Source organism: Neophocaena asiaeorientalis, unplaced genomic scaffold (assembly GCF_003031525.2).
Source record: "Neophocaena asiaeorientalis asiaeorientalis breed wild unplaced genomic scaffold, Neophocaena_asiaeorientalis_V1.1 scaffold67, whole genome shotgun sequence".
Classification (NCBI taxonomy): domain Eukaryota; kingdom Metazoa; phylum Chordata; class Mammalia; order Artiodactyla; family Phocoenidae; genus Neophocaena; species Neophocaena asiaeorientalis.
In genome coordinates, this window is record NW_020173731.1 from 6,711,117 (window position 1) to 6,723,840 (window position 12,724).

General features: G+C 44.1%; 1 protein-coding gene across 8 annotated transcripts in view; it reads right to left on the bottom strand.

Annotated features, from left to right (window-relative positions):
- HHAT (hedgehog acyltransferase) overlaps positions 1-12,724 on the bottom strand; it is a 334,459-nt gene that overhangs the window by 250,145 nt on the left and 71,590 nt on the right. For 5 of the 8 annotated variants that reach the window (XM_024751038.1, XM_024751039.1, XM_024751037.1 and 2 more), the window contains 2 exons: positions 6,468-6,662; positions 3,773-3,988 (listed from right to left, as the gene is read on the bottom strand). In XM_024751038.1, the coding sequence (XP_024606806.1) occupies positions 3,773-3,988; positions 6,468-6,662 (411 nt within the window). The remainder of the gene's footprint in view (positions 1-3,772; positions 3,989-6,467; positions 6,663-12,724) is intronic. The other 3 variants (XM_024751043.1, XM_024751040.1, XM_024751044.1) reach the window with 2 other exon arrangements.

The window sequence follows — 12,724 nt, forward strand, 5'->3', positions numbered from 1 at the left end:
GAGGGGTGAACAGCCTCCAACAGCCCAGGTCCAGACTGCAGGTCAACCAGTGGTCACATCCTTTCAATGCCCTCCTCCAACAACTTACCCTAGAAATGCCCCTGCTTTTGGATAACGATAACAACAATAGTAACAGTTAACACCTCATAGCGCTACCTGTCAAGCCCCACTATCTATACAAAATCGTTCAGTCCTTATGACAACCCTGTGAGGGAGGTATTATTGCTTTTCCCATTCATTGATAAGGACACTGAGTCACAACTAAGGTGAGTAACTCACCAAAAGCTCTCAAGCCAAAGCAGAGCAGGGATTCAAACCCTGTAACAATAGGATTGGGTACGAGAGTCTTTGCTCTTAACAACCAACCTAGTTCCCTATGTGAGCACTGGCTCTTCCCCTCGGGGCAGGAACACAGCCCTCAGCAAGGAAAACCCCCTGGTCCTCCCACACCCAGGCTCACCGTCCCCCCCCCCATATCAGCTCCTCCCTCACTGCATGATTCAACCTGCTCAGAGTTAAGATGTGGTGGCCCCAGGCTCCCAGCTCAGCAAATAAACAGCATTTCCTGCCTTTCCCTAGACCTCCCCGACCCTGTCCCCCGACCTCACCCCCGGCTCCGTATCTGAGTTCCATAGAACCCTGGGAGAAAAATAAACGGGGCCCATATTCCTGAAACTCCAAATGCCATCAGAGATGGCCTTCAAGTTAAGGCACTGAGGCCTGTTGACAGGCACATTTTCCCCTGTTCATGATTGATGTGTACACATTTCACATGCCATACATTACAGAGGCACCTCTTCTATACTTGACTCATCTTGGATATGTAAATTTACACACTAAAAAAAAAAAAAAAAACTGGGTGAAAGAGAACATTCTCCCAGGGTGGGCCTAGTACTGTAAATTTATGGACTGTGGTTTGCCCAGCTGGGTTCGTCTCCACGGTGAGGCTCTGCTGCCCCCTGGTGGCAAGTCTCTCCTTGCTCTTTAGAGTTTGTGACCGTTGACCTGAGAAGCTAAGAGCCAAAATTTCAATATTACCATTTCCTGTTAACATTTATTCATTCACACAAGCACTCGTTCAGAGCAAACCTTACTTACAAGCTCTTCCAGTTGGCTTTCTTCTGCCCCCTCCCTGCTTCTCTGAAGGAGCCCTTTCACTACTAGATTAGCTCCCTAGTTTAAATGCTCTCCTCTTAGACCCATTTTTCTCACAGGAGGTTAAGTGCCCCCTACACACCCCCAGCAACTGCAGAAACCACCTGGCGTGTTTTTATTGCCCTGTAGCTTATTAAACATTTTGCCTTTTCTAGACTGACTTTTCTATGAATCTTCTCAGACCACAGAGAAAGGTTTCAACTTGCCTTTTTGAGTTCCCTGCTTTCGGCAATTGTCACCACTTTGAAAGGGGTAAAAAAAACAGAGAGAGGGGACATAGATGGTACCTGGAGTCTCCAGACCTGACTCCCTACAGGGAGAAACCCCTTCATTTCCCCAGGCTGAAACTCAAAAACAAGAGCCTTTGGCTAAGGATTTAGGTGAGCAATAATCTCAAAGCTCGCCTCTGTGTAACATATTCAGGACCCTGAGACCCGCCTCTCATATTCCCTCAAGACCCTACAGGGTACAATCAGAAAGGAGGAGACAGACAAGAACTAAGAAGAATGATGATTTGCCTAACAACAAAGGACAGATCCCATAGGGCTAAGCTCCTTAATGGATAAGAGGCAGTTAGGAAAATAATTTGTTTCCTCTTTTTTTATATATATAAATTTATTTATTTTATTTTTGGCTGCATTGGGTCTTGGTTGCTGTACACTGGCTTTCTCTAGTTGCGGCGAGCGGGGCCTACTCTTCACTGCGGTGCGCGGGCTTCTCATTGCGGTGGCTTCTCTTGTTGCGGAGCACAGGCGCTAGGTGCATGGGCTTCAGTAGTTGTGGTGCACGGGCTCAGTAGTTGTGGCTCGCGGGCTCTAGAGCGCAGGCTCAGTAGTCATGGCGCACGGGCTTAGTTGCTCCACGGCATGTGGGATCTTCCTGGATCAGGAGTCGAACCCGTGTCCCCTGCACTGGCAGGCGGATTCTTAACCACTGCACCACCAGGGAAGTCCCAATTTGTTTCCTCTTAATGGGTTTAGTCTATGTTTCTCTGAGAATTATCTGTCTTCAAGGGAGGGGTGGGGGTGTGCTTGTGGACGTTTAGTCCAAAAGTTATTGACTGCAACGTTAGAATTAAAAACTTACAGTGGCAAGGAGGTTGTAAAGGAGACAAAATTCGGAGAACCTGAACCCACCCTACCCTGGGTCTACCCCACCCTCACCCAACCCCCTGCTCTTCTAAGAACTTCGGATAGTGGTTCTCTACCTCTAACAGCATCAGGACCACGCTGCCGGGCCCCGCCCCCGGGTTCCTGATTCATTATGTCTGGGGAGGGGCCTGAGAATGTGCATTTCTGACAACTTCCCAGGTGATACTGTAGCTGCTGGTCCAGGGACCACACTTTGAGAATCACTGAGTTAGAAGATCAGCTGCCATCACTAGACCACCTCTTTCTTTTACACAACAATTTTAACCATGAATTTCAAACACAGATTTTAAATTCCTTCATGGCAAAAGAACGATCCTAGATAACCCAAACTGAGGTATGAGAAACCATGTACTAAACATACATCTGCCCAGAATATCAATTTCACTTAAAGAGTTGCAGAGAGGAAAACATTCAATGATTTAACTGGCAATTTTTAAACATTAAGTTATTGTTATAATGCAGAAATATACTTCTGAGTACCACATGCAACTCAGTGAAATTTTTAAGACGAAATAAGGGATTTCTAAGAACCCTCCTATTTGTGCAGGGGGCACCTTTCGGGTTGCCCTCCGAAAATGTCAAACACTGCTGCTGGCCCTGCTCTTCAAACTACGTGTCCAGGCCCCAGTGTGTGTGCACATGTGTGTGCTTGCACATGTGTGCACTGTGTGTGCATACGTGTTATTGTTCTCACCTCCATGGGGATTGTTTTCTTGGGGGGAGGGAGACAGGAATGTCCTTTGAGAAACACTGTTTTTCGGGAACATCAATTGTTTACTCACACTTCAGGTGAATTAACTTAGCACACGTGTTCCACGAGGCTAGCTGTGGAATGAGGGAAAAAATCGGAACTAGGAGGAAAAGTGAGGTGGCAAAGACGAAGGTGGCTTCGCATGAGCTTCAGACAAGGCTGCTGTCCAGAAGTAGGGAGGCGAGATCCTGGGCACAAACAGGCACCCAGACCCGAAAGCACACCATTGCTCTCAAACCCTCTTCAACTCCACTCTGTTATCCCATCCAGATCGCCCTGAACAATTCCCAGGCCACGGCAGAGCTATTTCATAAGCAGTTTGTGAAAATAAAAGGGTACTTATTATTTGCCAAACAAGAGCTTAGCCAGTTCCTCCTTCCACTTTCCAAGTAATACCACGAGAAGTCAGTTTTCTTCCTCTGGGACGGCCCTGCAGGGGATGCCTACCCCCAAGTTCCTGGCTGTGCCCAGTTATTATTTCTGGCTGTCACAGTCCACAGAGAATCCTACAACCAACAGGCACAAGAGATAGGCTGACCTTTATTTTGAAGGCTTATTTCCCAGAAGTATTTCATTTATTATCAGAAATCATGACAATAATGTGTGTTCTTAAACTTGTGGGCACCCCTGTATGAAAAGACTCACGGATGACCACAGCAACAAAGACAGAAGCATCATCGCAGAAACACCCATCCAATCCCCGAAAGGCTCTCACCTGTGCGATGAACTCCGGGAAGCTGAGGATGGGCCCGTTGTGGAAGACTGGGTAGTAGAAGACATAGGCCACCATCCAGGGAAAGGAGCAGAAGGTGCGCTCAGCCGGCGGCTGCTTCCAGCAGAGCTCCAGGCTGGAGCTGGTGTAGTACAGGCAGCGAACGGTCAGTGTGAACTGCAGCAAGTAGTACTCATTTTCCGTCTGGTACCACCCTCTCTGCAAAGTCACAAGGAGACAACAACCTTGAGTGGCAAGGAGGGACGTCATCCAGTCTCCCAGGAAGGAGATCTCTTCCACGGGCCGAGCAGCTGTCCCATCCAGGGAGTCGAGAACCACTGAACAGCAGGCAAACATCATCGATCATCAAAACAAGCAATTAATGAGCAACGGGCAGGAGAGTGTCCCTAACATCAGCCATAAGCTTCGCATTAAGCCTGATGCAACACAGTGAAGGTTTTCCCAGATATGCTTCTGTCAGGTACACCAGCGGACAGCATGCAGATCAGCTACATCCAGTGGGTACTCTAACAGCTCCTTCAACAACTCCGAAGACAAAGACAGACTTATACAGGCAGACCTCAGGGTACTGCAGGTTCGGTTCCAGACCACCGCATTAAAGCGAACACCGCAATGAGTCACACAGTTTTTTGCTTTCCCAGTGCACAGAAAAGTTATGTTTACGCTATACTGTAGTCTAGTAAACTGTGCAACAGCCGTTATGTCTAAAAAGACAAAGAACATACCTTAATTTTAAAATACTTTATCGCTGAAAAAAAGAAAAAATGCTGTTGATCATCTGACAACACAGGGTTGCCACAAACCTTCAGTTTGTTAAAAAAAAAAATGCAGTATCTGCAAAGTGCGATAAAATGGGGCGTGTCCGTAAATGTCACGTGGGATTTATGTGTTCAGCGTATCTTTCCTTCTGTTCTTCTATCATTAATTTGGCTCCACATGTAGTGGAAGACTATTTTCCAAATAAGCTTTAGAGAAACATCGTCAAAAGAAATAGTCCCTGCCCTCAATGTACCTAAATTCTCATACCGGAGATAGGTATGTAAAAGTATAATTACAACACAGCATGAAAGAATAAAAAGCACGTACAAAATTAGGTACGGAACAAAAGACTAAAAGCAAATGTGGTAAAATCTTAATATTGAGGGAATAAAATTATGCATCATTTTATAATCTTTATATTTTTCTATATTTTCCATATTTTCTATAATACATATGTATTGCTTTTTTAATTAGAAAATAGGTTATGGAAATAGATACAAGAAATAAAATTGGGACAAAGGAAAAAGTTGTTCACTTGATCCGCGAGGGTCTTTTAAGGCTTTACACTGAAAAACTAAGTACCGAACAGAGTTTCTATTCCACGTCCAGGACTTCAGCAGCCACCAAGGAAAACCAAGAAAACTGCATGTGTGAAAGTATGGAAACCCAGGGCAACTAGTTTCTGGTCATTTGCTCTCTCCCCTTCAGCAATATTTTGCACACCACCAGCTTACATAACAAATGGAATACTTATTCACCACCAACACCCATAACTGATGCTAAGAGTCCCCAAATAAAGGATAATTACAACTGGAGACCGTCTTTGAACGTTTGCCAGGTCCCCCAAAAGTTAGGTGTGAATTTATTTTTATTTTTATCACAAATCTATTTTTAAGCACACTTATTTAAGTGATCGCCTAGTTTAATCATTCTGGGAAGTTATGTATCTTTGTTAGGAGAGAGGCGCTACCCTGCTTATTCTCTTAAGTCCAGGTTTTGAGACATGTGCTTGAAGTATTCGCCCCAGTCCATTGGTAAAAGTGAAGAAAAATTAAGGCAGCCTAACAACAGCAAGAATTCTTGAATTTTCAAAATGCTACCATTTTTACAAAATTGCTTAACATGTATTATCTTGTTGGATCCTTAGAACAACTCCATGAGGAAGGCAGAGCAGGTATTACCTCCATTTTCCAAATGACGAAATTAAGACACAGAGGTTAAACACCGCCTCCAGTTTTAAGAGGAGAAGAGACAGTGAATAGAAGAGACTAGAAAACCACTGGCTCATCCTTCCCGTCGCATTTTTTCCCATGACTGTGCAGATCCAGGGCTCACCAATTCTAAGTGCCATCACTTAAATCAACGAAAAGGTGAACAAATGAGTGAACAAATGAACAAAAATAAAGACACCATGGGAAGCCCAGTTCCACATGACTAAAGAAAGAATATCAAAAGCTTCCCAAGGTGTTCTGTGCAAGGAAAATACCTGCCTTATCTGTTCAGGGACTATCGTGGGCTTCTGATGAGATAAGGAATGTGAGAGTTCCCTATAAACCATGCAGCATTCTATAGATGATTGTTTTATTAAATGCATAGGGGATTTTTTTTTTGCTTTTTTGCATATTGCTTTTTTTCCCCCTTTGTTCCTGTGACATCTGGCACCATCCATGCCTGCCCAAACTGGGAGAAAAGGTACAAGGTCAGCGCTGGGCAACCTCCAAGGACTAAGGCATAGTCAGATACAAAAGACTGCAGAACGCAACACCAGGGTTCACATGCATCAACCCCCTGTGGCCACTAGAGGGAGCGCCACCACAGTTCTTCAATTTTCTCTTGTCTGAAAACAAAGGCATCTACCTGGATAAAGGCACTGCCAAAGGGGCCTTCTCCTTCCCAATGGTAAAACGGAGACTCTTACCATAACTTCCTCCACATCTTGAAGCCTCAGTGTAGAGAGCAGGAAGAGAGAACAGAGCCATGACAGGAACGGCGACCGGAACTGGGCAACACAGAAGGAGATGGTGGTGTGAATAAGAACCATGGCTGTGCCTTGGGTCCCCAGCACACACCAGCAGGCCCACATCCCATAGGCTGTGAGGATCCAGGGTTTGTGCTGCAGACAGGGAGGGACCCAGTGAGAAAGACATGGGGTGGGGGGGAGGAAGAAAAAAGAGAAGGGTAAGTTAACAGGCATTGCTATTGAAGGTTCTACATAAAAGAGGGTCATGTCTTGTGACCCATTAACCAAACTGTTCTCACTGGCCTGGAGATTTAGTGTAACACAGACAAAGAGGATTCAGAGGGACTTTCCACATTAACCCCAGAGTGATGGCTGCCTAGCCCCAGGTCCCCAGAACTCCACCAGATCCGCCCAGAGAAAGGAGCCACTTTCCTGCCTTCAGCCAAAACCACCCAGACCACTGGCTCCCACAACAATAAGATTTATGGCTGACTTTCAGCAGACATTATGGGAGCCTAAAGACAGTTCGAAAAGCTGCCAACCTGGCACACTAGCCCCTGCGTACACTATTCTACAAAACGAAGGTAAGATAAAATACTGGTGCAAATTTCTCGGGAGTCTTACTGAGAAAACTGGACCATCTAAACCACAAAAGGCTTTCTAAAGTTTAAACCAGAGACTTACAAGTAAATCTCTAATTACATTTTTATTTCATTAGCATATTATTTACAGTCAAGTTTGTGTCACAGAAAAAGTATAGCTTACCTGTTTTCCGTGATCGTGAGGCCTTTGCATAGTCAATCCAGTTAATACATTTATTCCCATTTTAGGAGAGAATTTTTCTATTTCATTATCAAGTTTTATAGTTATTGACATTGAATGACTAAACAGATAAATTAACATGTCTTTGCTTTTACAATATACTCTTGGTCATATCTGGCTGGTAAATCCTTACTTAAAAAAACACAATAATGTTTTAACATTGTTTGAGAGGCAACATATCTTAGTGGTGTAATTACTCAAGCTTTGAAGTCCAACTGCCTAAATAAATCCTGGTATCCCCATTAACTAGCTGTGTGACCCTCGGCAACTTACTTAATCTCTCTGTGCCTCGGTTTTCTCAGGTATAAAATTAGGATAGTAACAGTATCTACTTCATGAGGTTGTCGTGAGGATTAACTAAGTTAATGCACGTAAAACGCTTACAATGGTGTCTGCATACACAGGAAGGACAAGGCAAATACTAGTTATTATTCCTATAGGAAAATATGATGTGGCTTTTTGGTGAGCATTCAAAAATAGGATTTCCAGGAATACACTGAGTTGAAAAGTAGGGGCTGCTTGAAATTAGGTCTTCCTGTGAAAACAAAAAGACTTCTTTAAGGGAAAGACAGATGTGGACTGCACACTGTAAATGCCACCCTTCAGTGCTAACTGTCCCAAAATATTGCCTTAGTACAATTCCTTACCAACCTTATACTCCAGCCTAAGAGAGAACATTTTAAATGAGGGACTAGGTCAGCCACTTTGAAGTTCCAAGAAAATCAGAGAAATCTGCAGTTCATTTTTACTATTTTTCCATCCTACTACCCACATTAAACAGCCACATAAATTTGCTTCAAACTTTCCCCCAAGCACTCACCTCTGGACAGAGTTCAATTATAAGGAACAAGGTCACCAGAGACTATTTTAAGAAGTAGTTCTAATGAACGAAAAAAAGGGAAGGGGTGTCTTTTTCAACTTGATCTACAGCATTTACCACTTGGAGTCTTTTTCCATGTGTGCATGGCTACATACATATATATATAACACAGCTACATTTTTATTGAATGCTATTTGATCCATTTGGAAGAAGCCTGTTGGGATTCATTTGGGAACTTAACCACAGACTTAAGCTGCTTCAGCTTGAAAAAGCTGGAGGAACCTTCAGGAACTACTTAATAGTGCTGTGCAAACCCCATCTACTCCAGAGATTCTCTGATGAATCTACCTGTGCTCACAAATGATACCATGGGGGCACACAAGGTTGTCCTATACTCTCATCCCTCACCATCTTCCTCCTGCCGAAGAGTAGAGGCAGACAACGTCTAATTTTCTCTAAGACATCACAGAAAATGCACCCACGTGAACCTCATATTCTCTGCTATCCCTCCTATTACACACTCATCCTCCCCAACGGGCAAAGACAACTCCGCTATACACATTCACGGCGGGCAGGTGATAAAAAGGGAAAGATGTGAACAATGCAAAAAAGAAATCGCCTATTTTAAAACATAAATTAGAACCTGACTAACATAATGATTTTTTTCATTCTATAAAGTGAATGCAATTGGAATCTCATCCTTAAAAACACCACTAAGATGCTGATACAGCATGATTAGTCTTCCATGCCTTGTTCTCTGACTGGCATCAGAGGAACAGTCCCCCACCATCAATGCAGCCCTTAGGGCACACCTCCTCCGACCGCTATCCCCCCCTACCACACACACACACACACACACACACACACACACACACACACACACACGCCTAGACCAGCAAGAAGCAGGGCAGAGAGGGCGAGAAGTAGAAATGTGACACTGCCTAGCAGTGCAGGCAGCAGCATAGAAGGTCTGCTACTCTGAGGAGGAGGGGGGCTTTGCCCAAGTGTTTCAAAGACCATTTTCATATGCAAAGGCCTAAAGACAGCCCGGTCCCACCTATTTCTACTCCAAAAGTGCTTATGTATTTAGTTTATCAAACTTGTGTCCTCCCTAGCAAAAACGCTTAAATATCAGACATTGAGCCTCTGACATCAAATATGCCAGGAATGTTTTAACTTTTCAAAACTAAAAAAGAAAGTGTGTTATGTTTTATTCCAAAACAATACTTCTGATTCATCACTAGAAAGGCTTTAAAAACGTTTTCTCCAAGTTCTCAGGGCGATCTGGGCAGATACGCACAGTTTTGGTCACAGACATACTCTATGTCAAGTTCAAGATTTAAAAACCTGCCTAGGGAATTCCCTGGCAGTCCAGTGGTTAGGACTCCGTGCTTTCACTGCTGAGAGCCTGGGTTCAATCCCTGGTCGGGGAACTAAGATCCCGCAAGCTGGGCAGCGCAGCCAATGTAATTAATTAATTAAAACCAATTAGTTAATTTTAATTAATTAATTTTAATTAATTGATAAAAGATCTGCCTAAAAGTCAGAATAGCCCAATTCATTTAAGTTAAGAGGTTCAAATGACGATTATGATTGGAAACTGCTGTTCACTTGAAATGAGGCACAAAGAATCGTGTTGATCAAGTAACGTGTACAAATAAAACAATCTTAATTTAATGTTGGGTTGTGATGTTTCTAGTTTAGAGATTTAAATTCGAATCAAGTATTATTTTATATGATGCTTTTTTTTAATTGAGATTTTTATTGAGACAGTTGTAGACTCTCCTGCAGTTATAAGAAATAACACAGAGAGATCCTATGGACACTTTACCCAATTTCCCCCTATGGTAACATTTTGCAAAACCAGAATATATCACAACCAGGATGGTGACATTGCAACAATCCACAGACATTCAGGTTTCCCCAGTTTTACCTGCACTCGTGTATGTGTGTGTGTGTGTGTGTGTGTGTGTGTGTGTTTAGTTCTTACGGTTTTATCACATAAAAGGTTTTATCACATATAGGTTCAGTGTCCACCACAGTAAAGATACTGAACAGCTCCATCACCCCAAGCATCTCTTGCATTGCCCTTTTATAACCACACCCACCTTTTTCCTGCTTCCTTTACCCCACATCCTTAATCCCTGGAAACCACTAATAATCTCTCCGTTTCTAAAATTTTGTCATTTCAAAAGTCATACAGTATGTAACCTTTAGGACTGGCTTTTTTTTTTTTTAATAAATTTCCTTGCTTTTTATTTTTTGGCTGTGTTGGGTTTTCACTGCTGGGTGCAGGCTTTCTCTAGTTGTGGTGAGCGGGGGCTACTCTTCGTCGCAGTGCGTGGGCTTCTCATTGCGGTGGCTTCTTTTGGTGCGGAGCATGGGCTCTAGGCACACGGGCTCAGTAGTTGTGGCTCGCGGGCTCTAGGGCGCAGGCTCTGTAGTTGTGGCGCACGGGCTTAGTTGCTCCGCGGCATGTGGGATCTTCCCGGACCAGGGCTCAAACCCGTGTCCCATGCACTGGCATGCGGATTCTTAACCGCTGCGCCACCAGGGAAGTCCCAGGACTGGCTTTTTTTTCACTCAGCATAATTCCCTGAAATCCACCCAAGTTGTGACAGGTATCAAAGGACTGCCCCCTTTATATTGCTGTGTAGTTTCCACGGTGTGGATGGACCACAGTTTCTTTAACCCTTCACCTGCTGAAGGACATCTGGGCTGTTTTCCAGCTTGGGGCTATTATGAATAAAAGCTGAAATGAACATACATGTACAGGTTTTCATTTAAATATGTTTTCATTTCTCTAGGATAAATGCCCAAGGGTGAGCTTGCTGGGCTGCATGGTAGTTGCATGTTTAGAGCTCTGTAAAAACTGCCCAACAGTTTCCCGGAGTGGCCATTTTACATTTCCACCAGCAACATACAAGGGACCCAAATGCTGCCTCCTCACCAGCATTTGGTGTTGTTACTATTTTTTACCTGATCGACTCTGGTAGTTGGACGGGGGGATCCCACTGTGGCTTTAACTTGCATTCACCATGATGCTCTTTTAAAGGGTATCAAAGTGTGAGCAACCTGGACCCTGCATCAATAAGATGGACTGAGTGAACTTCGCTGGGGCACAAGAAGCCAGCCCCTCAGAACTCTCCTGACCCCCTTAACTCTCTTTATTCCAGGCTCTTCAGTTCCTGATTAGGAGACCGAAAGGAAGGCAGGGGAAGAGGAGAAACTTTTAAAAGTTTAACAAACAGTAAGAAAGAAACTGTACTCTGTTTTCGTGGCAGTTGAGATAAAGTGAGACTAAATACTACGGCCTTTCTGATGGAATTAGGCCAGACTGAACTGGGTAGGTGAACTTGCCCTCGGTTCCCATTGCCCCCTGTGTTTATACTGAACCACTTCTCAAAACAGGGCATAACCGTCTCTCCTTTTGATAGGCTCCCTTAACAAATTAATATCCTGTCTTGTTCATAATACAATAATGTAAGAATCTTACATGGTACCTAGCACATAGCAAGTGTTTCATAAACACTGGATAAATGAATGGTTAGAATAGCTGGATGGATAGATGGGTGGATGGATAGATGGGTGGATGGATGGGTGGATGGATGGATGGATATGCTTCCCCAGGTATTGGGGTTTAACCTGGCAGTTATGACTAAGAACAAGAAATTAGCACCAAAATTTGAGGCTTTTTAGTCACTAATGTGAAAACCTGCTGATTTCCAAAATCTCTGCTTGTACACCTAACCGCTTATGAACAGACCGCTTGGCCAATGCAGATAGGATAAAAAGGTGTTATTTCACATCTCACTGCCTACTGCCTGTTTCCACTCACAGGGATCTCTTACAATCTTGTGCTGGCGGAAGCCTCAAATAGTACACAACTGGTAGGGTACAGGCACCAAGCTTTGAAAGCAGACTCTCTGATAGAACCTGATTCCTGTCAGCCCAGGGAAGACTTCCGAGAGATCAACAATTTCAGCTGGCGTGTTTCAAAGGCTGAAATCAGCACCCCTGAGAAAAGACCATGGACTTGCGGCCTTTTCTTTCGCAAATCTATATTCTTCAAATCTTCCTCATAGGGAGCCAGGACCCAGCCACAGGAGGAGCTGGCTGGCCATGCCCCCCTCACACCATCTCTCCTTCCCTTCTGCTTTAGCTTGTTCTGTGCTGTGGACACTGAGTGATAACAGGATGTGCCTGAGTGGTTCCCCTCGTTAGCTCACCTCTGTAGGGAGGAACCAAAGTGCAAAGGCTTGGTGAAGACTCCTGCTGGCAACTGGACCAGACTTTGCTGTATATTAATTCTTTTTGTACATCTGCCCAGAAACCACTCAGTGGGGGGCACTGTTTGAGAAATAAATAAAAGGAGTCAATCAACAACCCTTATGCACAGCATAATTTATTGCATACTACATAATCAACTGCAGCTGCTACTGAAAATATATAAGTGTGTGTGTGTGTGTGTGAGTGTGTGTGTGGTGTGTGTGGTGTGTGGTATGTGTGTAGCGTGTGTGTGGTGTGTGTGTGGTGTGTGTGTGGTGTGTGGTGTGTGTGTGGTGTGTGTGTG